We start from the raw sequence: 26,528 nt of genomic DNA on the forward strand, positions 1-26,528 counted from the left end.
CAGTGAGAAACTGAACGAGAAATATACAAGACCATCGACCTGCACAGAAATTAAATCAGTTAAAAATATTCTGTACAATTCAGTTTTACAGAAATAGCCCAAGCATTCAAGGATTTTTTTTTTTTTAATAAAACACCCAGCAGTTCCCTCTTGGCTAAAAACACCCTGAAGAAATCTTTACTTATTCATCAACACAGCTTCTTGCTTTTTTCTTTCAAAGAGTAGAGCACGTTAACGCAGAATAGTTCTTACATAAATGGAAGACTGCTATCAATTGATGTTGGTTATAAATTCACCCAAGAAAATTAGAACTCCAAGGGACAATTTAAATTGCCTTTATGACTGAAGACTGACAAACGCCCTGTTTATTGAAAATTACCTCCACCTTCCCATGTACTCGTAGCACACACACCCAGGGAGCGCCCCAGCCCCGCTGCCTGGGGAAGCAGAGCCACGGGTACCAGGAGACTGCAGAGTTCCGCTCCCAGCCCTCTCCTCTCCCGAAGGAATCGAAGGAACCCGCCAGTCCCCCCAGCCCGACAGCGGGGCCGCCTCAGCGCCCGCCGAGCCCGAGCCTGGCGGCGACAGGGACTGAACACAACGCGGGAAAGCGGCTTCAAGCCTACAGGGCCTCCGGGGCTGCCCCTCCCTACCTGCTCCGGCCGGGAGAGGTGCCACGCCACAGCTCGGGCCCGCGCCTCAGCGGTGCCGGGCTGCACTTTCCGCGGTCTGAAGTTGCTCAAAGTCCCGCGAAGAAGTTTAGGAACGGACTTCTGCTCCCCGCCCGTGGGTCCCCGCCGAAGAACAGCGGCGGCGTGCGGCAAGGAGAGCGGTAACGTGGGCGCAGCCACCGGAGCCCCCTCAGCCGGTGCCCGCTTCAACGCCCCACTCAGCCCGGTAATCCTAGCAACGGCGCCACCGCGCCGAACATGGCGGACTAAGAAGGCTAGCGCCCACAGCCAATAGAACCACTCCTACACTACCTGTCAGCCAATAGCAAGCTCCAACACACCTGGAGCCAATCCCCCAAAAGATCCCTCCTACTCACTACCAATCATAGGCCGGGAACTTTTACCTGCGGAGTAGAAGTATCTCAGCCAATTAAAAGCGTTCCAGGAAGTAGTAGAGGAACACCTGCAGCCAATCGGAGAAGCCAGCAGCAGGCATGGAGCTACCCGTGAGGGTGGCTGGTGAAGCGGGGGGGCGCGGCCGCCTCAGGCCTCCCCATCCGCTCTCCTCCTTCCCGTCTTCGCGGGGCTGCCGCCGGGGCGCCCCGGACCTCGCCGTGCCCGAGACGGCATAGCTGCGGGGGAAAGAGCGCCCGAGCCTGGGAGAGGCGGGTACCGTCGTTACCGCTCTGTGGGGGCAGGGGGCTCGCGCCTCCCCTCGCCCCGGAGCCTTCTGAGGTAGCGAGCTGTGTGGCCCGCTGCAGGCGGGAGGACTGGGGAGCTGGGCTGGGAACCGTGGGGCCGCCTCAGGGCTGAGGCGGTGCTGAGGCGAGGGGCAGAAGTGGCGGCCCCCGGCCGGGAGTGCTGAGGGAAGGCGGCCTGAGGTACTCCGCGGGCTCAGCTGCCTTTCTCACTCTAAAAAACCCCTTAACAACAACGAGAAGTCCCTTCTCCCCGCTGCCCTGCAAGGGGTGCCCTGCCAGCGCACACACTGAGCCGGCTGCCTCATCCAAAGCTGCCTGGGAAAACCCGCTTCCGTAGGCGGGTGATATCCTATGAGCGTAAGCAGAGCTCCCAGCCTGGAGAGGATTCATTCAGAACTGTTAGGTGAGCTAAAATAATAAAAATAAACCGTATTGGACGTCCGAGTGGTCAGACCAGAGGGGAAGGAGGAAGAACGACAGATTGTTTTGTATTAGTGTTTATGATTTAACCACCATTTCATGAGAGTAGTCTGTGAAATGATTAATGCCATTAGCTCTGTGAAGTTGAGTTGTTCTGGCTCCTGATGATACTTTGATCTTCGATTTCAATCTCTGAGTAAGCTGTGGCCAAGGCAAATCCTTTCCTCTGTAGAAGAGGTCATAGTTCTGCCTGCTCTTCAGCTGAAGGGTGGGATAGTTAACCCAGAGAGTCCTCTAGCGGAAATGATGCTTGTACTGACTGAACAGCTGTTTTCCTGGTGTGTCTTAAAATGATTTTCAAAGCAAATAAGATATCCTGGCAAAAGATTTGCTTTGGGGCTGTTAGTAAGCTATTTATATCCACATTGGGCAACAGTAACCCACCGAACTTGAAAAATAAACCAAACCGAGCTGTCCAAACTGTAATATAGTTTTGGAGTAGAGCATTCATACCCTGTATTTTGAAAATGGCAGAAAAACATATCAATCCTTGGTCTCTTGCTGCGACCTTGGTACACCTACATCAAACTCTTCTTAGGCACCATTTAGCACTTTCACAAGATCTTTATGGCTGTTTGGGGGGGGTGTTGGTGAGTTTGCACCAACATAGCTCTGAACTTTCCTTTGGTGTTTCTACAATGTGTCAAAATACAAATAAATAATAGTTAACTCTAGTGTAAGTAAAGTGGCAAAACTTATTCCTGTTAGTCTAGATGTTTTCTCTGACACCAAGGGAATGCACTGAATGGTTTCATTTATCAGTCTTTACTGATAAGTGAGAACTATCAATATGGTTTCAAAAAGGGCCCTTAAATCTTCATCTGTTCCAAATTTCCTCTGCTTAAAATGGAGAACATTATGTAATGTATGTCTATGAACATAATTCTTTCAGGGCAAGCTGGGCTTTGATGTCCTGTCACATCAGTCAGATGGCTTCAGCTTCTTGAGTTGTTGAATTGGGAGATAAAAGGTAGCACAGTTCTTCAGAACTGTGATTTGGGATGTTGTGTGGTTTACTGTTGCTGTTTTTTCCTAGCCAACCTACTGAAGCCAAAAGATTGGGTATATTTTCAGTGCTTGTAGAAAAATCTCAACACTAATATTTTTACATCTTGCAGAGAGATTGTGTAGTTGATCACTTAGTACTAATGCTGTTATTTTAGGAGACTTACTTTGAGTTAGTTTGTGTTTTCTTATATTACAAGACTGTTTAAACACTTCAGTTTCTTAGTAGATGCCTCCTACTTCTGGGCAGATGGCATTTTTTGGAGAGGATGTCAGCTTTGCTCTGTGCATTAGCTGACAAGGTTGCAGCTGGCTTGAAAATGCAACATATTGTATGATCATTGCTTCTGGCATATTGTTTTTGAAACACAATTGACTTATGTTGTCCTAGAGCTGTAAATCCTGAGTTATTCCTGAGCTTTTTTTCTTCCTTTTTTTTTTTGTTTTTCCAGATGGCAGAGTATTGCACTTTTATCTCCTACTGAAACACCCTCAGCTTAATGAAAAGGTGAGATATTGCTGTCTACTACACCTACGTTTGACAGCTCCTACAGGTAATTTATTTTACTCCAGGCTTAAAGTGGGTATTTTTTGCATCTAAACTTTTAATTCTTTTTTGCATTATTGTCATCTCCTGATATCAGATCTTTTACTCTGAAGAGGAGATTGTGAACTGATCTGTTTGAGAAAGAAGGCTTCAAAAAAAGATTTTTCTCAAGTATTTCAGTTCCGTTTTGAAAATAAGTCCTACCACATCCAGCCCAACAAAAAACAAGTTTCCTGTTCTTGCATTCCTTTCTTTATATGATGAGCTTTGGCAAATCATAAATCTCTGTCACATAATTTTTCTTAAGTGGTGGGATAATAGTTATTTTCTTACCAGTATTTGTAAGGGGGTTCTGTAAGAAAGAAGAGCTCCCTCCTGCTGGAAACAGCCATATGGATTTTCTTTCCTATTTTGTTTTTTTTCCAAAATCACTGTGGCTGATTAGCAACCAGGATCAACAGCAACCCATACTGACCAGGAGCTACTGCAGTCTAGTGGAAGTTACCTTAAGGAGGACATACTTCATTTGCAGAGAGTTCTTAGTGAAACGTTCTATGTTAGCTTGCATTGTTACCCCATCACCTCCTCCACAGTAGAGCTACTCCTGTTTTATGCAGCTATGGCCATGATGATCATCTGGCTTCACACAGGTAATACTACATTCAACCTCAGCATCCAGTTGTGCCACAGATTTAGAGCGGCAGTGGAGCGAGAACACTGGTTTGCTGAGGAAGCTAATGTTGGTATTTCAACTGCTGCTGGTATTCTGATGTTACCTCTTTATTGAAGTAAAAGTTCTAAACATGCAGAGTATTGGCTTCCAGACTTAATGCCTCCTTCATTTTTCATGCTACCGTTGTCTCTGACAGTAACTTTGAAGCCTGTATGTATTAAAGGATGTATATCTGCACATTTCCAGCAGATGGCAAGATATTCCTAGGCAGCAATCTGGGAAACAAAGTTGTATATAAAATGCTTACAAGTGGTAGTGCTTTATTTTAATGCTACAGGCTGTTGAGAACTGTTCTTTAAAGATAAGTTTAAAAGGAAAGAAAAAAAAGTGCTATTGAATGGTTTGGAAGCTCTTTGACTAAACAGAACAACTGTTTTGGTGCTGATTGGGATGTGAGTGGGAGGCAAAGGCCTGAAACTGAAAACATAACATGAATTATCGATCTTAGCTATGAGGCTCTCAGCTCGCTGTCACTGCCAGTTGATCACTCTCATCTCCAGAGCACTCTCTCTGGCTTACAAAAGGCTTTCCTTTGAGAGAAATATATCTCTCTAGAAATAAAGATCAAAGGATGGGTATTTGTTATGGTTCATTTTATTTCACGGGCGAGGAATTAAGCAGAGATGAAGACTGTCATTGCAGTTTGGGAGCTGTTGTCGCTATATGGATGTTTATCCTCTCCCCCTTCCACTGGTGTAAGAAACAGGGAGGAAAAGCTCTCTATTTTAAGTTTGGTGGTTCAACAAACATGAAGTTGTGTAATTAATTAGACTAATTAGCAAGTGGTTCAGCTAGAACCTTCACTGCTTAAATGACTAAAACTATTGGGAATGTTCCTGCTACTGAAGGTTGTTGGAGAATTCTTGTACTATATGGACTCTTCACAGATACGGTTATGTACAAAGTTTTTCTCACAGATTTAGACAGAAAGAGAGTTGGAAGTTTTATGGGTACAAACTGGAACACAAGAGGTTCCACTTAAACTTGAGAAGAAACTTCTTCTCAGTGAGGGTGGTGGAACACTGGTACAGGCTGCCCAAGGAGGTTGTGGAGTCTCCTTCCCTGGAGACATTCAAAACTCGCCTGGACACATTCCTGTGTAACATTATCTAGGTGTTCCTGCTCTGGCAGGGGGATTGGACTAGATGATCTTTTGAGGTCCCTTCCAATCTCTAGCATACTGTGATACACCTGGTGACTGGCTGGCAGGACTTGCAGCTGTTTCTACCTTTTCTTTGCTGAAATAACTTTTTTTTTTCTTTAAACTGCTGTATCCACAAAATACTTGCATGTTTCTGACAAGATTGATCCAAAAAAATCTTTCTCCTTTTCTCCCTACTAAACGCTTCAATTAAGACATCATTATGACAACTAGTTCTTAAAGACAATTGCTGAAATAAAAGGGGCAATCAGTACTAGTTGTACCTCAGTAGAAAAGGACAACTGGTATCCTATTGTTATTGCCTTAAATCTTCAGCTGTATTAAGACCTGTCAACTTCCCAAGGTTTTAAAGATTTAGTAGGCAAAATTAACATTTCAGACTGTTAACTAAACAACAGATAAATTGAGATAGCTAATATCTTCAAATGTATGTGAAATATGAATAAGCAGTTCTGTGTTGCTCTGGAATGAAAATACATCCCCATAGAATGTTTTTTTTTAGATCAACCCAGCAATGTGTGCAGATATACAGGCTGCTCTTCAGCCTCCTTGCTCTTTTTTTGCCAAGAGATAGCTATCACTTCTGTTGAGATCAGTGGCAGTGAAATTATTGAGTCCAGTGGGAACAAATTTGAAAAAAATACTACTAAGTTTGGATAAAAATCATAAGGCAAACCGTTAATATATTGTAACACGAACTGAAGTAATGCATATATCCTACATAACATCAGAAATCACCATGGTAATCCTGTGCAGATTTTTTTGCTGGACTGAATATTAGTGTTTTTCTAGCCCATGTTAAAATAGACAAAATGAATAATGTTTCAAGACTATTTTCAGTCAACACCTCCCTTACTTGTCTGTCTTATGTAAGATAGAAGCAACCAGAAGCTAACTCACTTTTGTTGGCATATTAACCAGGAGGATAAAGAATTCTATGGGTAGCCCAAGCTACATATGTTTAAAAGCAAATAAAACCATCTTCTATGTTACTGTACTTATTTTCTCAGGATAATTAAATAACCTGCCTCTGCAGAAGCACAATTTTTGCCCACTTTCCTTCTGTGTATGTTCATTAGCACACAATACACTGTAAATCACAGGGGCTCCCTTCTTGCTTCAGAATCTAGTCCTAACTCTTTAGAAAGCAACCTTTTGCAGAACAGTGAACTCCCAGTAACATCTGATCAGCTCTGTTGGTGCTATATTTTCTGGCAGCCCAGGCATGACTGTCTTCTCAGATTTGTTTTTATTGGGCAAGTCTTGGTAAAAGGAATAGCTGTGACATAAAGCTGATACGAGGAGACAAGAGATCCCTAATGCATTGCATAACAATGGGCTTAGATCCTCAAATTCATTTTATTTAAGACACAAGCTGTCAAGGCAGAAAGAGACTGTGCCTTTCCCATTTCAGTTATCACATCCATCCAAATAGACATGTTCATTGCCAAATCTGTATTCTGTTTTCATTAGGAATTAGTTATCTGTGTTTGTAACACATATTGCTCACAGTATTATTACAATATCAAGCAAGCTTTCAATCACTGCATGTGTTTTCAGCTGCTGTAATGAAGAGGGTATGAGAGAGTTGCTTCAGATTTTTCTGTAATGAAAATATTCTCAGAAACTTTCAATAAGATTTTTGTTATCTGTCCTGCTTCACAGACAGATATGCAGGGATGCTGTTTTCCTCCTCATATGAAGTGCTTTCTTAGGTTAATGACTGAGTATTTAAAATCAAATTAATTGTATAAGTGTTTTGTCATACCAGCAGCAGAAGCCTCATTGAGTTAAATTGGTTTTGCTACATTATCTGTTGGATCAGCAAACCAGTGAAGAACTGATGTGAGAGCTTTAACTTGGATGAATGCTTTCATTTTTACCCAGAAACAGGACAGACATTTCTGTACATTAACCTCTTAATAGTCCTGCCACTGCCAGCATTACTTTCTAGCAAATCACACAGTATCTTTCTCCTCTTCATCTTGTGCTGATTCTTTTTGATCTCTTGAGACAGCAACAGCTATTTTTTAACATAAATACAGTAGTCTGCATAAATACCCCACAGAAAGCACTTATGAATACAGAATGGTGCTTCCTTTTCTGTTGCCGAGGCCAAAGTAGAGTTTTACAAGCCCTTGGGCACATAATAGGCAGGATTTCATTATGGGATGAAATCTCTGAGGTTATTTATGCTCCATCCCTGGTGGTGTTCAAGGCCAGCCTTGGGTGACATGGTTTAGTGTGAGGTGTCCCTGCCCATGGCAGGGGCCTTGGAACTAGATGATCTTAAGGTCTTTTCCAACCCTAACTATTCTATGATTCTGTGATTTTGATTTTCCTTCTAATGCAATAGCTCAATGCAATTCCAGCTCAATAGTTGGAATGTCTATTTTGTCCATTTATAGAAACTCCAATTTCTGTATATCTACATTTTATCAACACTTCACATTTAGAATGATTACATTAACACATACTCCACTCCTTTTCTCACAGACATGCCAGTCCGTAGAGCAGTACTCTAAACTGCTGAAAGGAATATGAATGTTTTCAGGTACAGCACAGAAAAAGTGCCTTCTGATCTGTCACATACTGGTTCTGTTGGTTTTTTTTTTGCCTCTCCTTGATGCTAATACAGCCCATCCAAAGGCAACATTTAACTAACATCAAATTCAGTTTATTTCTGTTTATTATCATGAAATCAGAGTTGAATAAGGCATTGTCTTTGGATATTAAGACATCTGAAGTATTAACGTCTGATGATTTTTTTAAGGATGATTTTTTTTCAATTTAAAATAAATCGAGTTAAGCACGCGCATAAGTGCAGAAGATTCAAATTTATGCAAAGCTCCAATTGTTACACCAGACTCCTGTACTGAAGTTTCTCCTTAAGAAGAGTTTGAATGGCATCTGACTTTATTTCTGGCTCTGGAAACAGATGTAAGAGAATCCCACTCTTGATGGTGGAAGTGTTTTGTCTTGTGTTACTCATGCAAGTGCAGTAAAAGTAGCTAAGACACCTCTTCTCCCCTCTGAGTCACCTTGTTTCTGGAATGGACACAACAGCCATATGTATGCTCACAGTGCACATTTCTGACTCCCTGCAGTGTTCTGAGGTGGTTGTTTTCCCTTTATTTATGCTTCTATCTACAACACTGTGATAGTCTAGCATTCTGGCTTGAGTTTTTTTTGAGGAATATATTGCTGCCACCTTTTACTTTGATCACTCAACAACTGGGATGTTCACCTTGAAGATCTGCAGTCAAACTATAGAAAACATTCATTGACTAAATCTTTTGAAGAAGTCAGCAGAACATGCAGCCTATTACTGCCTCCCAGTCATAGGAGAAGCAACTGATTTTGTCCAGTAACCTCATGTGATTACTCAGTTGGCTTCAGTGTAAGGAGTTATGTCAGGTGCACAGTTACCAACTATTACTGCTGAAGTAATTAGATTAGACATTACCTGTATAATATTTGCAGGTATGTTCTTGCTAATTATTTGAAATAATCAGCCATTGCACGCTAGAGAGACTAGGTCAGTGCTTTGTTCTCTGCTCTTCAGTAACTGCAATTCCAAAATAATTCCAGAATAATTGATTGTTTTCTTATGATTCACACTGCACAGGAATTTGCTGTGAGTATTTCAGCTGGATTTAGTCAATAATTTCACTCTTAGCAGCAGATACTGTTCCTGACAGGCAATGTAATAAACTACTAGAGAAACCAGCAGGATACAAAAAGGTTAGACTCTGCTTTCACAGCAGTAGTTAATCTACTGATTTTAAACCGAAGATTATTTCTATTTAGGCAAGTGTAACAGAGAAGAATAAGGCACTATGGTCTTTCTAGAGAGTGTAGTACTATTGTGGTGATAAATGTTCAAAGTTCTGAGCAGAATATTTCACACTTGCCTATGAAAGTGCATCATCCAAGAGTTACATTTAAAGTTAAGATGCTTCTGAGGCCAGACAAGATTTATATCAGATGTGAATTGAAACAGCTCACTTTAAGCTGTAAGGAGAAGTAGAAGGGATTTAAAACAGGACCTGACCCAGGATCATGGAAAAAGCAACAACTTAGTAAAGAAAAGGCATTGTAAAGTTATGCTGCTTGTGGTTTTATTCCACTCTGCACTTAATCATTATATAAAACAGTACAAATGATCTAGAAGACAGCAAGAAGGGTGAACTTCTTTGAGGGATAAAGTGATTAAGACCAAAAGCATACTTTGGAAAAAAATGGTATATTTCTGTAATGTAGCATTTCATCAACATCAGGAACAAATACCAAGGAAAATACAATCCGAAGAGGAGAAGGAGGAGGAAAAAAGAAGCCTGATTACCTGCATGTATTGAAGGACATGCAGAATTTCATTGGCTTTCTGGATAAGGTGAAAGTTGGGCAATACTTTGCTTTAAATCACTATGTGTGAGTCTTCGATACTATGGTAAATAGCACCACGTAAGTACTAGTTGTATGCACTTACCTACTTGGAGGAGAAGAGTTGTCTCTCCTGAAGGGTTTTTCTTCTGTAAAACTCAAAGATATAGGAAAGAAATCAGTATCATTATAGTAGTTTTGGAGAGGATGTAGTGATATGACAGAACTGAGATTCCCCAGCAAGTTAGTGGCAGGATCTGGGACCAGAATCCAGGTGTCTAAGTCCAGGGCTAGACTGGTGAGAATTCTGTGGAACAACTCCAGTTTGCACTTGCCAGCACACTGTTGGCAAGTAGGTTTTCTATTAAAGCAGAAACTAAAGATTGAGCTGAACCTAAGCCTAACTTAGATGGGAGCATATTTTCTATTTTTGCTCACTTCAGGATCCCTAGTTTTTCTTCAAAGCATTCTCTTACTTCAGTGACATTGAACAAATCTTATTTTAGGTTATAATCTGTGTTTAAATGCTCTGTCTTTCAGTGCTGGTCATACAAAATCAAACCATGTGTCACAGATAAGGCAGGAGGAACACGGGCACACTCCACTGTGATCAAATGCTTGTTTCATCCTTATTGCAGTTATTAACCATCAGCCACTGCATTCGAGATTCCCATCTTCAAAACCCAGCATAACTCTTCTCTTATCTACACCTTTTGTCTTGTTTAACCTCACACCTCCCCATGCTCCCTTCCATCATAGCTTTCAGCCACTTGCTCTGCTTCCTTCTTCCCCTTCCTCTCTCACTTCATATTTTCTTTTGTGTCAGTCTCTATATTTATAACAGAATCTCACTTTCAAGACAACAAAATCCTCAAAAAAGTTTCCCTTTTGAAGTGTCTTAACATTGGTTTCCTACACTAACAATATTTTACTTGTTAAAATTCATATCCCAAAATATTTACTGGGGAGTTTTTTGGCTGTTGTGAAGCTGGTGTTTGTTGTGAATACTGTATTCATTTGCTCAGTTCCCTGGAATTATTTACAGAACAAAGTGTTATTTTGCATGAATGGGGTGAGAGGCTCTAATCCTGATTTAAAGAGCGTGTGCATGAGTACCCACAAATTTCACTGTCAGATAGTGGAAGTGAAGAGGCCTAAAATGTTAGCTCAGCCTCTGAATAAAAATGGCAAAAATATCCAAAGCAACGCAGTAACTCATTAAGCCAGTTATGACTTTTTTTACTTCACTCAGCTATTTAGGGACAGATGCAAAAAGGATATTTTCAGAGGCACACATGGTAGACTCTCACTGAAAATTAGCAGAATGAATTCTAAAGCCCTTCCTGAAAATGGAGTCTGAGTTCCTTCATTATCAAGCTTCTTTAAAATTTTTCCCAATCCAACATAGGAAGCCTTTTTCCCTGTGTTTCTAAATCACTTTTATTTATTTTGGGGCCTATTAAACTAATAAACTTCACTGTATTGAAGTATATATATTTTCATTAGCTTAGATCTGAAATGTAATGCAGTCATTATTAACAATTCAGTAGAATCTTATGCAGTATATTTTATTTCATGCTGTCACTAAGAGCATTGAAATGTTTTCAATACTCTATCCAAGACAAATAATTTAAGAAAAAGCCCCTGCTCCGCTCTATTCCCTTTTACTTTGTTCGTGAGATTTTTATGATTAAAACCTCCACCACTGCTGTTAAACCTGGACCACCCCCACAGAAGGCCGAATGCAGAAAACTACTCCTGTGTGGAAGTGAGGAGTTAGCTCTTCTATTACAAAAAAGGAAAGGACCTAAGTGTGAAAAGCCAAATCTTCATTACTGATCAACCCTTAAAGTTGAGGAAACCCATGGTAATTTAAGATTTAAGCTTTTGCTGCAAATATGTACATATGAAAAATTGTCTCATGGTAATCCAGGAAATTAGGAGATGGGATTGTTTGGCAGAGTACAGTAATTACTGTCTCAGCTCAGATGGGTAATAAATTGCTGGTTTTAGTAGGAATTGATAGCAGGACTTTCTTGACTTTAGAAGTACCTCAAGCTCTGTTGAAAACAGATAGATCCATGCATTTTCTGCAAGGGCTGTTTAGTCCACAGGCATTGTTCAATTCGTAGCTCTTCACATTGTGTATGCAACCCAGTATATAACATTGACTGCTGCAAAGGCTGCTGGGAACACGGCTCTAGCATATATATCAATGGTATCGGCATCAATGGGCTTAAAGAGGGACTTCAGACCACTCTTCTTATCCAGTTTCATTATTTGCCGCTTTGTCTCTCCAGTTTCTATTTCTATTGTACCATAAGATCCAGGCAGGCTTCTGGGAATTCGGTGCTGCCTGTTGGAAATGGCCAGTTCCTGGCTGACACCAGCTATGGATAGGGAAAACAGAACAATGGCATTCTTCACGTTTATCTGCAAAGGAAAGAGAGGAACCTATAATACCAATTTATAGGGCAAAGGTAGTTCATACAAGCTAGACATGACACTGAGGTGGTGAAATACCCAGGAGATCCATAGATGCTGAATGGTATTTATCACAAACCCCAGACTGGTTTTGGTTGGAATGAACTTTAAAGCTCATCCAGTTCCAGCCTCCTGCCAGAGGCAGGAACACCTTCCACTAGAGCAGGTTGCTCACTTGCTTTGGCAGAAGGATCACTGAAAGACTCTGAACTACAGCTTTTAAATTCTGGTTATAATTTTACATGCTCAAAATTATCAAGGCACCATTGAGACAACATGCTTAGGCCCTCCTGACTCAGAACAATTGACTGACTTCAAGGACACAGTTATCCGATTGTGTGGCCAAAGCCCACAGGCAGTTCTCAGGCTCTTGTCAAAGCTGAGAGAACATGGAGCTGGGACAGAAAATTAATAAGGGTCAGTCATATCTGCTACAGCTTAATAAAATGAAATAATAAGTAATTATAAATAATAGCCAAGGTGCCAGAGAGTTCAAAAATACGTAGGCCTGGACTTCAAATTGTGAATTGTTAAAAAATAAGTTCCTTAATCAGTTCCCCTGGGCTTCTTCACTAACAGTGCATGTATGTACGTGAAGAAAGCAGCAAAGCACATCTGGAGCTCCTGGAAGCAATCTCATTCATCTCTACAGCCTCCTTTGTTCAGTTTCACTGGGCTTCACACCTACATGACTTGGATCCATGCTCATTACACCTGTATTTACCTTACACAGCTTGGGTGTAACAAATGTAATCTCCAGGGGATAATGGTGAAGACTAAAGTCTTTTGCTATTTTACTATTATTTTATTATTATGAGTAAAGTTACTCATAATATTACATTTACTGACCTCTGCACTCTGCCTTCTTGCCTTTAGCTTGTTCTTCTGCTTTTTCATGTAGTCAGCATTGAAATGTGCAAACGCATATTCAACTAGTGCAGCGAAGACAAATACATAGCAAATCCAGAAGTAAACATCAAGTGCCTTGATGGCAGATGCTCGTGGAAGTGAAGATCGGGCACTGACCATCAATGTAGTCATAGTGAGAACAGTAGTTATACCTGCAGTCAGTGTAAAAAATTTTACTTTAGGTTTCACAGTGTATATTAAGTGTATTTACTAGTCTGAAGCTGAGGAATATTTTCACAGGAGAAGCCCCTTAATATTGTGGCTTCTGATTTTCAAAACAGGGGAGCTCGTAAAAAACTGCCTTGGTATGACTAAGGCAGCTTTGAACATGTTATTCTTGGTTTTATTCTAGATCAGGATGAACAAAACCAGAATTAACTCTCAAGAACCCCTGCATCTTAGAACCCTGACTCAGGCAAACAGATCCACAAGCTTTAAGAATATTATTTTGTCACTGTCCCAGTTCCTTCAAATCAATTCTTTCATACATGTGCCTCACAGTCACTGTTGCTTTTAACCCTCTGTAGGTGGTTATCTTGTTCTTTACTGAGGCAGCTCCTCTGATAGCATGACAAAAATTAGAACATTGGGGAATTCTTTTAAAGGACCATCTCTTCTGCAGATGTAAACATAGTATTCATAAATGCACTTTCATGGAAAATTAAGATTGTTAGAGATAATTATAAGTTGAGCACACCCTTCCCTCCCTGTTAGTTCCCCCAACTCTGTTTTACCTAATGACACTCGGGCAGGCACAGCTGACTGACTGATCCAGAAGGACACCCACGACATGGCCACGAGTAAGATAGAAGGAACGTAAGATTGAATGATGTAAACGCCTCGATTTCGACGAAGGTGGAAGTGGAGACTGAGCCTGGGAAACTGACCTGCTGAAAAAAGGAGCACAGAGACACTGTGTGAACTACAGTTAGGCTGATACTCAAAATAACATCTCCTATAATGACACAGATCTACATTCTTAAACATCTTTTGGACAAAGATCACAAGAAGTTTTTTCAAATGCTGTTCAACGAGGTTTCATAAACCCTGCATGAGGTACTGCAGTTCTCATCAGCTAAGAACAGGTGAAATGGTTTGTCTCAGGTCATATCAATACCTGATCTGAAAATATGAGTCTTCTCAACTAACAGTATAGTTTCAAAATGTAGTGTCCTATCATCTGCTGTAGAAAGTCCTCCAGATGCTAAATTTAGATTTTTTAAAAGTCCAAGTTAATTTCAAACTCAGAAAATTGCTTAGAGATGTGCAGCATAAATGAGAATCTGAATACATGAAAGAGGATGAAGAATCAGCAGGAAAGAAATTACTCCAATCTTATATAAACATTGCAATAAACCCAGTGCTACGCATACACACCACTGACTTCTGCACGGAATTAGTGTGATCTGACTGGACATCGTAAGCTCCATAACATCAGGGCTTATGGAAAATTCTCTTTATCAGAAGTTGCAAATTAGGTCAAGAAAATGTGAGCCATACCTCGAGTGGTTTTATCTAGTGCTGTCTGGGTGCTCCAAGCAGGATTTTGTCAAACATATAGAGCTAAAGTACATAATATGCTACAGCGGGTACCTGAAGGATCAGCAAAGGTTGGCATTTTTTACAAGTGTTGAAGAAAACTCTTTATCAAAACCCTGGCAGGTTCTTAAATTAGTAAAGTAAGAAGCAGGATTTTCTGTTATAGATACAGGTTTCCCTATCCAGGAAAAAGACAGGTACTGTCCCTGAACTGAAGACAGATCCTGTTACCAGATTTGAAGTTCATAATTTCTGTTGTGAACTGGTAGTTGGTAATTGTGAACTGAGCAAGCTGCAGCTTATCCAGCCCATGGATCTCCTCCTGGTTTTCTGACCAGTGGTAGACAATGTCCTCTGAAGAGTAGCCATCTGCAAAAAGAAAACTGAATAAATACTAAGTTTGAGGAAGAAATTTAAGCACTTGGAGGACTCATAGCAGAAGTCCTCTAATTCTTCTGCTGTGCCGATTTCCATTGGACCCATTGCAAACATGCTGTGATTCAGTCTGGATAATTCACTGTCCTGGCAGCACTGATGTTGCCACATTGGGGTATCTTTCCTGCAGGGAGAATAATCCAAGTTGATTCACACTGACTAGCAATATGTGGCATGGCACAAGGCAGTGCCATGAGAAATAGTCAAATTATCTCTCAAAAATATTATTGCATACTCAGTCAAGTAACTGTTGCTGTTGTTACTCAGACTAGCTAACTTACCCCTGTACTGGGCTTGGATCTCAGAGGCACAGAAATTACTGATTGTAAAAGAAAATAACTATCAAATTTGATCTACCTATGCCTATCCTACTGAAACCAGATCAGGTTGTAATTCTGTATGGCAAATCTATCTCAAAAATCACACATTGGTTTAACAAGATAGGTACTCTGTACCAGTCAGGCAGCATTGGGGAAGCAGATTTCCTTTGTCACTGATTCCCCAGTGTCCTTAAAAAGTATGTGTCCGGCTGGGTTTGTATCAACCCTTGCAAGCCCTGCGGTGCTTTTACAAACAGACACTCACAAGGTACATACTGAATTGTTTATATGAATCCCCACTCTTCAAAACAACTGTTAGGGCCTCCCCCAGGCTTAAAGTAGTTTAATAAGAGAACAATGTTTATGCCAACAGCCAATGTGTTGGTTTTCTGTCAGTTCTCCAAACGGCTTTTGAACTTCCTATTTTCCCAACCAAAATGACAAAAAGGTAAAGGTTTCAAATTATTGATCCTTCCTTGAAATTCTAGATTCTTAAAGTTTTGTAAGAGATAGTATGTGGAGAATGGAAAAGTTGTGCAGCCAGTTAGAGAACAGCTCAGCCCCATGCCTATTCTGAGATGCACCAGCTTGACATTCACCATGTAGATCATCAGGATCATCAACCTGTTAATGACTGCAGCTGGGCATGGGTGGCAGCTGGAAGGTAATGACCAGGGAGAGGTGCAGGGCACCAGGGAGATGGGAGAAGGGGGAATATGTATGAGGAGATTTATGTGATATGCCAAACCACAGGAAATTGATCTTTGCTAGTTTCGCTGTTAATAGAAAACTTGCTACTAAAACATTAATTTGTTTAAGAGGCTTTATTTCTGCATGTTTGTTTCACTGAAATCAACCCCCCTAAATTCAATTTAAAAATGCAACTACCACCAAAACTCCCTGCAGAATGTGCTGGGAGAGGGAATCAGTTGCTGGTACAGTGTCTGCTGCCTCTGCATTTGGTGATTACATAAGTAAAACTGTAGATTGCTATTTTTGACAAGAAAAATGGTATTGTGGTTAATTGTCTAGAAAACAAAGTCAGTGTTCAAAAGGAAAAAGATGAACTTGCATCAGCAGGCCAGTGGATCTGCTCAGAAACTGCTATTCACAAATCTCTGGAATCCTCAAGACCTGGAGACTCCTTGATATAAAACCCAGCGAAAGGCCGGTTCATTGCTATTGATCAGGTGGGCCCTGCTTGTATCAGTAGTGAATTTCAGTCAAAAGCATTAATGCTCATGGGAATTACATGCTGATCACTGATAAAATACAGGTTGGACAAAACATAAATTCATTCTTCACCTTCCTTTGTGAGCAGAAATAAATTTCAGCCAATCCATGCAGTATTCTGATTGATTTTGTGTAACAGATACAAGAATGCCTAAGCAAGCTAAACAGATATGTAAGGGTTGGTCAAAATGTTATTCATTGAAAGCAGGGAATTCTTTTACCTGTTTTCTCATAGAGAAAACATAGCACATCAGATTTTGCCTGTGGGCTCCTCTACTTATCCTTACTGGATTTGATGCAAACCTCAGTCATGCTAGTGACTGTCACAATTGTACTGGGTTTTACATCATGCACACAGATGCAGACATCCGTCAGAAGGACTGTAGGTTGTTCATCTTCACTGAATTAAATCCTAGTTTTGAACTGGATCTGAGTCAACTGGTATTGAGAAGTCCACAATCTAATGCCCAACACAGAATCAAGGGATTCCTGTTTGTACCCATTACTTCTAAATCCTAAGGCACCCTTGACATTTTGTGGACTAAAGCACAATCATTCCAGCAAACTCCAGCAAGCCAAGTACCATATACACAGGCTTTACACAAAACACAGGTTATATGAAACACTGTACTCAGCCCTTACAGCTCTCCAAATCCAACATGCATTCTTGCTCATCCATCGGATACTTCGAAAGGTCCATGTCACAGGCCACTGTTGAGGTAATCCTGTTCCAAGCAACGTGAACACCAGTTAGATGCATTCAGATAGATGTGTCTAACGTCAAAGGACACTTCAGCTACTTCTGACAGTGAAAAGGACTTTTCTGAGTCAAATCTACTCCCACTGTCCCCAGGATCACTACAATTACTTTAAGGGTGACTTTGGACTTACAATTTCAAAACTGCACATAAATAATTTTTTAGAACATTACACAATCAACTTTAAATATAGTTATTGAATTCTAGGAAAAACACTCTTCCAAAGTGAGGAAATAATACTTTTTCTGTTTGAAAGATGAGGAAGCTGAGCCTAAATCAGGCTCCTAGTTCCATTGGAAAATAATGAGAGAGTGGAGAGCATAATCTCTGCCCTGTTTTGAGCATATTGCCTACTGATCAAATAGTTATGAGGTGCTAATCTCCCATTAAGGACATTCTAAAAGTGATCACTGATGATGCAATGTTGCCAAAGATACCTTACTGGCAGTATAATCCTTGAAAATAAAGGGATCTCTGGTAGGGGTCACCAGTACTTTCTTCCATGTTACATTAATAATTATTTCAAGAAATCATCCTAGGAAAACTGAGTGATTACTTTAGAGTCTGTCCAAAAAGTTAATCCATGATAGGGTAAACTTGTACTCTTTCTTACTCACCTGATGCTGTATAAAATGACTCCGTCTGGCTGGAGCCTGATAAGTTTGTTTTCTACTGTCACATCATGGAACCAGGCAGACTTGGCATTTACTATGAAAGTATCTGGCAGCCAGAGTTTGTCCACAAACCGGCTGTCCAGGCCCAGTGTCTCATTGGTGTGGTTGTAGGACAGGCGGTCGTCTCGCCAGCTCTGGTGCAGGAATACTGTCATGGTATACTCCTGGGAGAAGAGAAATCCCAATCAAAAAAGCGATGCTAAGCAAACACAATTTTTTTTTATGTCTTGAGACATAATGATAATATCTCAGTGGTAATGTCTTGAGACTTGTATTAGCCTACAAATGTAGTAACTGCTTCCAGTGCAAATAAGTAATTTTATGCTCAGTCAACCACAGAGCTGCCCAAGTATTTGAATTTCTGTCATATGCTTCTACCACAGGTAAACCCAAGATATCAAAAAGTGATTTGATGTCAGTGTTACATACAACATGTTGCATGAGTTGCATATATCCTAATGAAGAAAATCTGTTTATGTATCTCCACAAAATGAGAGCAAAATTAAAAAAAAACAGGTGAAGTTATGCATATCTAATGAAGGGAAAGGATGGAGAGAAAGCCAACGTTTTGATTTTAAAATTAGATCTATTGTGTTTCAGAAATGCAGCTAATCCATGCCAATGCCTGTTTATTTGATTTGTAAGCTGTTATACTCCACTGTGTTATTGAAAGGGCTTTACACAAAAATGTGTAAACCAATTGTAAAACGATTACAAAACCAATTGTTCCCTTAGCTTCTTTTTAGAAGTCTCTGTGCTGAAAAGGAATTTGAACAGAAGTTGGTGTTAATGCTTAAAATTAGGCTTTCTGTTAGTGTGTGCTGCACAGATCCAACCTTGTTAACTGTAGTAAGAAATCTCAGTGACTTACACATCGCTAGATTCTTGTATTTGCCAATGTCTGCCAGAAGAGACTCTGCCTGTGTCTTACAATACAATGTTTGTTCCCTGTAGCATCTTCTTGTGGTAATTTCTCCACTCCAAACACGTTGGAGATCAACTTTCTGGTTAGTTTCGGCTGGTTTCTGTCACTGCAGTACATACATTCACAACTGGGTGGGTTTAACTGATAACTTACCATGTTCACTTCTGAGATGTGGTCAATGCTGGCTACTTCAATTGCTAGAGCAACATTAACAGGCGGACCTGAGAAAAAATGTTTGAATTTGTATCATCAAAGTACCTATAAAAATATAGGTAGGGCAGAAGGATTGTAAGAAACAAAAGAGATATTATTCCCGAAGTCTCACCTCCAATCCCAGGCCTGAAGTTACGTGCGTACCCTTTCATTAAATCATCCAGGTTGGGTAACCAGGATATTTCGATGTTGGAACCTATGTAATCTCCAATGTCAGTCATAGCTCTAGGTAAAGAGAATAAGTATCTTTTAAAACTTGGCCATGCTCACAAACTGAAAACTAACAGAAAATGGGAGACATTGACTTCTCTTGTACCAGATATCACCTACAGTATGACCAGCTATACTGGTAGAAAAGCACTGTATATAGATAGGAAAACCATGTCAGACACTTCAAAGTAAAAAAAAAAAAAAAAAAGGCAAAAAAAATAGATTTAGAAATGTAAAGCATGAGGGAAACCAATATACTTTGATTACTGTATAAAATGCATCTGTGGATAATGAACTGCATCTATCTGGGGAGCAGTTTATAGCAGCTGTGACAGCTTTTAGTACAGCTATGGAACAGCTGAGGTAAAGAGGGCTGGTAATTTGTCAAATGTGATGGGTAAACAGTAAAAATTACACACCTGGAGTTTGGATTTAACACATTTGATTTTGTGAAAAGGACCACTGGGCCTCAGGAATGTGAAAAGCAGTGCTAATAGAAGGTGTACAAACACCTGAAAACTGAAAAAACATGGTCAAGAAGGAGAATTTTTTAAATGGAAGCCTTGGCATATTAAGGAACATGAGACTACGTTGAAATTATTTTGTTCAAAAATGTAATTAATTGTAACCTGTAAGATTCAGCCATAGATGTGTAATGGTAATTCCTATTCAGTAAAACATCTAAGCCCCTTTTCTAGGTAAAGAATGATACTTTATGTCTTTTCCTAATTAGAATAGATAACTCCAATACACTTGAATGAATATAGCTGCCTAAAAAATCTCTTTGTCTTTTCAGTAGAATATGGTGGTTTTCCACTCCTGTTGCTAAAGCTGCAGCCAAGTTTTATGAAGTGTTTTGAAAACAGTGCTTTAGTAGGAAGGTGAATCCTCTGTAGTGCCCTACTTCATGAACCTACGTACACATGTGTTTTAAGCAGATTACAATCTAGAGGGAGTTTACTTAAATATCCATGACACAATTAAAAAGAATCTTTCTCTATTGTTAATAAAGCCTTAGGGTCATATCATCAGTGTACAAATGTTTTGAAGTCAGTGAAGCTATATGCACTTAATACCAGTGGGAATTAATAAAGTATTACAGCTAAAATAATTTTATGGCTGAATTTACCTTGTTGATGTTTGTACTACTGGTTCATTTTAAACTGCCTTTGAAATGGGCAACAAAATGATTCTCAGTTACTGACACTCTCACACACTAGCATGGTGCTCACAAAATGGCTTCTAGATACTCAGAGTATGTGAGTCAGAGTAACCTACAGTTTCATTTACAAAGAGTTATCACCAAGTTACCAAAAGCTTTTGCTAATACTATGCTTTTTTCATGTAGATGATTAAGGGGCCAGAGCATCTGTCATATGAAGAAAAGCTGAGAAAGCTGGGACTGGAGAAGGCTCAGGGGGATCTTATCAGTGTATGTAAATACATGAAGGGAAGGTGTAAAGAAGGCAGAGCCAGGCTCCTTGCAGCGGTGCCCAGTGACAGGACCAGAGGCACAAACTGAAACACGGAGGTTCTGCTTGAACATCACGAAACACATTTTTTACTGTGAGGGTGCCTGATTACAGGGACAGGTTGCCCAGAGAGAATGTGGTTGCCCTCCTTGGTGATATTTAGAAACCATCTGAACATGATCCTGGGCAACTGGTTCTGGGTGGCCCTGCTTGAGCAGGGGTTGGACCAGATGACCTCCAACAGTCCTTTCCAACCTCAACTGTCCTGTGATCCTGTGAACCTGTGTTTTACCTTTAAGCTGCCCCACAATCACATTAAACAGCCATATTCTTCAAATGGCATTGTTAGACTAACACAGAGCCTTGTAAAGCAAGGGAAATAATACAGACACAAGAACTAATGTTCTAGCAGGTCTCTGTGCTTGGGGGTGTGACACAGCATGGTGTAAATGAACCCAAGTTTTCCTTGTGTCAGTTTAAGTCTCAGGTCATCCCAGGTCTTCCAGCACAGTAGAAATCTCCTATTCCCCTCATTTTTTGTCCCTCAAGAGTATTGAAGGAGAAGAGAAATAGCAAACTCAAGAATATTATTCTACCTAAAATACTTTCATTTCTTTTTTATCTGGTGAAAACAGAAGTGTGGATGTTGGCAGACAGTATAGCAGTCCTCAGTCACAAACAATGGCTTTGGAAAGCAGAAGTTTCTTTTTGTGGCACTTCACGGGCCAGTCTGTGATAACTCCTTTGGGCCATTCTTCTACATTATTCATTCCGTACATCAGGACCAGTGCTTTCAAGTTACATGAAGGATGGTGGGAGAATTTCATTCACCCTTGATAAGCAGTTGGGATTACATAGGGCCTAAAATATTATTCATTTATGGTACCTGAAAAAGGAAGACCAGCATAGAAAATATGCATTGGAAGGGATTAACTTTTCCAAGTGTAAGCAGTAAAGATGAAAAGAAAGGAAACTACTATTAGTTGATTCAGCAGCTTCACTTCGTGACATAAGCTGCTATAAAGCTTGTTTTAGTAAGAAAAGGACTTCGTAAAATTAAGCTTTTGATTTGTAAAATTCAAGTGGCATAACAGCTCATCAAAAAAGCTTATCTTTATTTTGCACCAGGACAGAGAGGGGTGCTTGTCTGCCTGAATGGCAACATAGTCATGTGCACTAATACTACTCTGAAAGTCATCCAAATCTAAAGCTGGATGTAAAACATCTTCTCTGTGAAAAGCATAGTTAGTTCTCTTGCACAGAAGCAAAGAGGAAAAAAAGATCACTAATAAAGTGGGCAAACTGTGGAGTTCTTTGGGAAGAAAGGGAAGTTCTCTTTTCGTAGGGAAAGTGACTCCAAGCAATGAATCTCAAATGACAGAGCAAAGAAACTCATCTCTTTCAGAGCTAAGTACTATCAGTTCTAGAATAAAAAGTCTATCTAGCCCAAAATCCTTTTTGACTGAGCTGACATCTTTCTCCCAAACAACTTGGACAGCACATCTCTAAAAGGCTTGTCAGGCCAGAACACTGCTGGAAAACGGTTGCAAGAAATATATCAATACAACTAGAAAATCTCTGGTAAGTATTTAAATTACACCAGGGAAGGAGGCAATCTGTATGCTCTGTGTGAATGAGTGCACTGCAACTGATGAACCAGACTTAACATTAGCCATATTGGTTTTGCACAGCAGTGCCAAAAGCTCTGCAGCATCTTTAAGTCAGTGGCCAATGAGATACTGATTTTAGGTCACACTTCCAGAGGGAGTGTGCTAAACCTCTTGACAAATACATACAGCAGTAAGATGTTGAAAATCACTTTTTGCATCATCTGTTTCTTCCTTAAGTCTGCTAACCTGATTCTTCTGGGGACTGTGACATAGTTGTTATTTATATGTATCTTTAAACCTGGTGGATGGAAATACCAGTTTGATACTGAGGATGGGATGGACTACTTTTAATTTTCTTTAGGTAATCTTTAGGGTGCAAATGTCCCAGATGTCATTGCCATGAAGGAAACTTTCTTGGGGAAAAAGATAAGGAATATCCTGCAAGGTCAGTGAGAAATCTGGCCTCTGCCAAACTCCAGAATTATCTAGAGCAGTATGTGTATCCCTCCCATCTGCCATTCCTGACTCTAAGTGAAGCTCACTGTAAACCTTTTGTATTTTGAAATGTAATTGAAAAAGCATTAAGCTTAATTCATGGCAACCTTTTAAACATCAAAGTCCGATTTCCTCTCTGAGTTTTAACCTACAGAAAATGGACCATTGTTTTCATACGCTTACGTGTTAAAGCTGCTCTGTTTCCATGAATATCAGTAAAAGACTGAGGGAGACACATCACAGAAGGACAATTGTATGCAAATGTATAGAAGTCATTTAACATAGTAGAATCATAACTATAAAAGATACACCTTTTTTTAATTAGAGAATTAAAATCTCTTTCCATGAGGAATTCCGAAGTACAGACATACACTCCAAAACTCCTATCAGTAGTACTCTTTCCCCACACAAATACAGCAATATTCCAAAGTGTATTTCAGCAGATGATCTCATTCACTGTGGCACATTTATTACTGCAGCATCCACACCAAACTGATAAAATAGGGGAAGCTCCAGTCTTTGCCCCAAAGAGCTGTTTCTTACCACTAACCACTGTCTCGAGCAGAACAGAAAATACCACTTTTTAAAGATGTTTACCTGATAACAGCACTGGCATAAGCAGGATGTGCTGACTTAGGTCAAATATGGCTCATTCACTTCAGTCAAACAGCACACATGACAGAGAAATTGCTTCAACAATGGCTCCTTAAAGCACCCCAAAAGGGTATTCAAAACCCCTCTAAGGAAGTAGCTTCATGTTCACCTCACTTTCCTCCTCTGCCAAACCAGAACATTATCTTAACAGCTCATTTTCCCTTTGGAAAGTCATATGTTGTACCACCGAGTTCAGTTCTTCCTTTTTTTCAGTATGTTTTTGCTTATGCCTATCAATATACAGTCCATAGAACTCACAAGCAGAGAATATGGTGAATTTGGAAGTCCTTTGTCATCCCAACCATGAGTCACATTACATTTAGAACACAAAAGCAGAGCAATAAAATGTAGCTATTGGCAAGTTTGCCCATTATTGTAAAACTACAGTGTTAATAAAATACTGCTTTTCATAAAAGCATCTCTTACCCAGAATAGTTACAGAACTAATTACAGAACTCCAACGAAGAAGAATAACGAAGTTAATGTGCTTCTTGGGCCCTTCGAAGGGGAATTATTTCATAGGTCATCTGTGTGTGAGTAATTTTACTGATGCAAGGAATTTTGGTTTTGTTCTGTTTAACCCCTCAGAAGCACACATGCAGGTTACTCACTTCTTACAAGATTGAGCAGTGTTCTGCCATAGCCATGCTAAATCCAGAATCTTCAGAAAACTTGTACTGAACAGAGCAGCTCTCTTCGACCACTGAATCTCTCACAATTTGGCATACTTGGAAAACTACCACAAATGGAACAGTCAGAATTTCACAAAGTAGAATTTGCTTTGCCTTACTCTCTGCCACATGTGTATGCATTTCTAACAAATGGGTCATCACTGTTGTGTAACTGGAGGAAGAATGTCCAGTAACTAGGTAATTAATCCAACTGTAAAGTCATTTATCCAACAAATTACAGGCTGTACATATCCTGGCAGTTGCTGTGCCTAAGAACAAAGACAGAGGCTGACTCTTCCTTAAAATTCCTTCATCTCTTATACTCAAACACCACTTTTCAACCAAAATACATAATGCTAGTCCAAGCACAGATAGAGAGACAGGCTTGTTGACATTATGTGCAAGATCTTGATGCCCTTAGGTCACAAATAGTATGCCCTCTGCTTTTGCTATAACACCGGATTGCTTGAGAGCATGACAGTGTCAGGATCTGATCATGGGTAACAGCCTCAAGGTCACAGGATAAGTCATTATGTCAGTCCTAAATAAAAGCAGTTGACACTTCCTCTAATGCCAGATCCTTTTCCTTCCCAGGGAAAAAAATCAGATCTCACGAATTAATTCCAAAACCTATGACAGCAATGTTATGTCTTACTACAGTTATCACTTTGCTTCTTACACTCCTCCAAAGCTCTCAGTAATGCCTGTGAAGTCGAAGCAGGAAGAGTGATGTAGACATGTATTTTTTACATACAGCAAGTTCTTTTTCACTCCCCCTTCTATTTTCATTACATAATCATGGCAAGCTTTCTCGAAATCCATCCTCCAGATCTGGAGAGCATATAGAGAGCGCATAGCTGGTTGCCTAGCTAACACCTCCCGAAGAAATGTGACTCTGAATTGCAAACATAGATCTCTACAATTTGTTATTTTAAGAAATGGTTGGCGTTCTTCAGATGTTTTTTTCTAAGATCTCTGCCAGTCTCTTCCTCTCATCTCAAATTCAGGAGTCTTAATGAACCCATTAGAAAGGAATGTCTCTACTTGGGGGTTTTCATTGTACCTATGGAGGCCCCAGGCAAAGATGTTCAGTTCATACCCCATTGGCTGTGCTGGATTTATAGAAGAGTTTCTCATCCAAGCAGGCCCCCTACAGAGCTGTTACAAGGATGAGGCTGCGCTGGGATGTGCAATACCATTACAAAAAGAGATTGCCCCCAATTTAGAGCAAGTGTCCTTGGGAAAAGGCGTCTACAGGCATCCTGTTAAAAACACACCCCTGGATTAACCCAAGAAATTGCTGGTCAGTTGGCAGAAGTGTGTCCGCTGCTAGAAAAAGGAGGGGGAAAAAAAAAAACAACCCAAACCAAACAACCACAAGATGGGTCACACTGAGGAAACTCTTCAGTCAAGCCCCTTTTCTCCTGAGCACCGTAGCTCCAGGAGATTGGGAGCCGCAGCCAGACCCGGCAGTACCAACCCCACCACAACAGCTCTCTAAGTCCAGTTTAGGACAGAATGATAAGGCATTTTCTTACCTGATACACCTGTGCTGCTGGGTGCACAGTAGGACCAGTGCAGGAAAAACCCAGGTAAGCAATTCCATTTTACTCCCATTTATTAGACAGTGGCAAACAAAACCCAGACTCCCCGGCTCTCTTGGCTGCTCAGCAGCTCCAGCAGCGTTGCCATCCTCGTTGGCTGTGTAAGTTGAGGATGAGTTTAAAGCAGTGCTGTGATGCTCAGCAGAAGCAGCCTCCCCGCTCTTTCCCGTGCCCGGGAGCCATGGAGGCAGGCAGTAACGGGGCGCAGGGCAGCTCCACTCCTCTGCGGGCACCGGGCCGTGTCCCCGGTACCCCTCACCGCCCCGCTGCGGCACGGCGCGCCCGGCTCTGCCTCCGGCCCGTCTGCCCGCGGGCCAGGCTGAGCGCTGAAAATAACCTCTGGAATGATAGACAAATCCCGCCGAGCGCGGGCGGGAGAGAAGTAAAAGTGTTCCGGAGATACTAGCGTCCTGTGCTAATAATTGCGGAGAGGAGGAGGAGGCGGTTTGGCAGCAGCGAGCCGGCTACCCGGGGAGGGCTCGGGAGCCGGGACACCGCGAGTGCAAGCGACGGGAGGCGAGGCACGGCTCGGTTCGACACGATGCAAGTCCCAGCCGCAGAGCTCCGGGGCGACCGCAGCTGCAGCCCGCCCTCAAGCAGAGGGAATATAAAGGGGGGGGGGGGGGGGGACGGACACGAC

At 40.9% G+C, this 26,528-nt stretch overlaps 3 protein-coding genes and 1 long non-coding RNA gene across 6 annotated transcripts in view; 2 read left to right on the forward strand and 2 right to left on the reverse strand.

The window, feature by feature from the left end:
- PRKCZ (protein kinase C zeta) overlaps positions 1-855 on the reverse strand; it is a 43,365-nt gene extending 42,510 nt beyond the window's left edge. The window contains exon 1 of the mRNA XM_062614603.1: positions 654-855. The gene's annotated coding sequence lies outside the window, so the exon portion shown is untranslated. The remainder of the gene's footprint in view (positions 1-653) is intronic.
- On the forward strand, positions 689-3,571 carry LOC134161603 (uncharacterized). 2 transcript variants are annotated; one of them, XR_009964048.1, is made up of 4 exons: positions 689-815; positions 1,927-2,130; positions 3,310-3,411; positions 3,502-3,571. It is a non-coding gene; the product is annotated as an uncharacterized LOC134161603 (long non-coding RNA). The 2 variants fall into 2 exon arrangements; XR_009964049.1 differs by lacking the exons at positions 689-815; positions 1,927-2,130 and adding an exon at positions 1,377-1,406.
- Positions 2,627-26,505, reverse strand: GABRD (gamma-aminobutyric acid type A receptor subunit delta). Of its 2 annotated transcripts, none has more exons than XM_062614607.1 (10): positions 25,823-26,505; positions 19,285-19,397; positions 19,113-19,180; positions 17,978-18,198; positions 17,245-17,327; positions 14,846-14,983; positions 13,810-13,962; positions 13,016-13,227; positions 9,789-12,115; positions 2,627-2,893 (listed from the first exon to the last, which is right to left on the reverse strand). In XM_062614607.1, exons 1-9 carry the CDS (start codon positions 25,888-25,890, stop codon positions 11,819-11,821), a joined length of 1,353 nt encoding a protein of 450 aa, XP_062470591.1. In that variant the 5' UTR covers positions 25,891-26,505; the 3' UTR covers positions 2,627-2,893; positions 9,789-11,818. The 2 variants fall into 2 exon arrangements, with proteins under 2 accessions (XP_062470591.1, XP_062470590.1); XM_062614606.1 differs by having other exon boundaries at positions 13,810-13,965.
- Positions 22,413-26,528, forward strand: part of CFAP74 (cilia and flagella associated protein 74) — a 51,994-nt gene continuing 47,878 nt past the window's right edge. The window contains exon 1 of the mRNA XM_062614594.1: positions 22,413-22,435. The gene's annotated coding sequence lies outside the window, so the exon portion shown is untranslated. The remainder of the gene's footprint in view (positions 22,436-26,528) is intronic.

This window comes from Pezoporus occidentalis, unplaced genomic scaffold, assembly GCF_034315485.1.
Source record: "Pezoporus occidentalis ecotype Australia unplaced genomic scaffold, CSIRO_AGI_Poc_V1 ctg176, whole genome shotgun sequence".
In the NCBI taxonomy this organism is placed as follows: domain Eukaryota; kingdom Metazoa; phylum Chordata; class Aves; order Psittaciformes; family Psittacidae; genus Pezoporus; species Pezoporus occidentalis.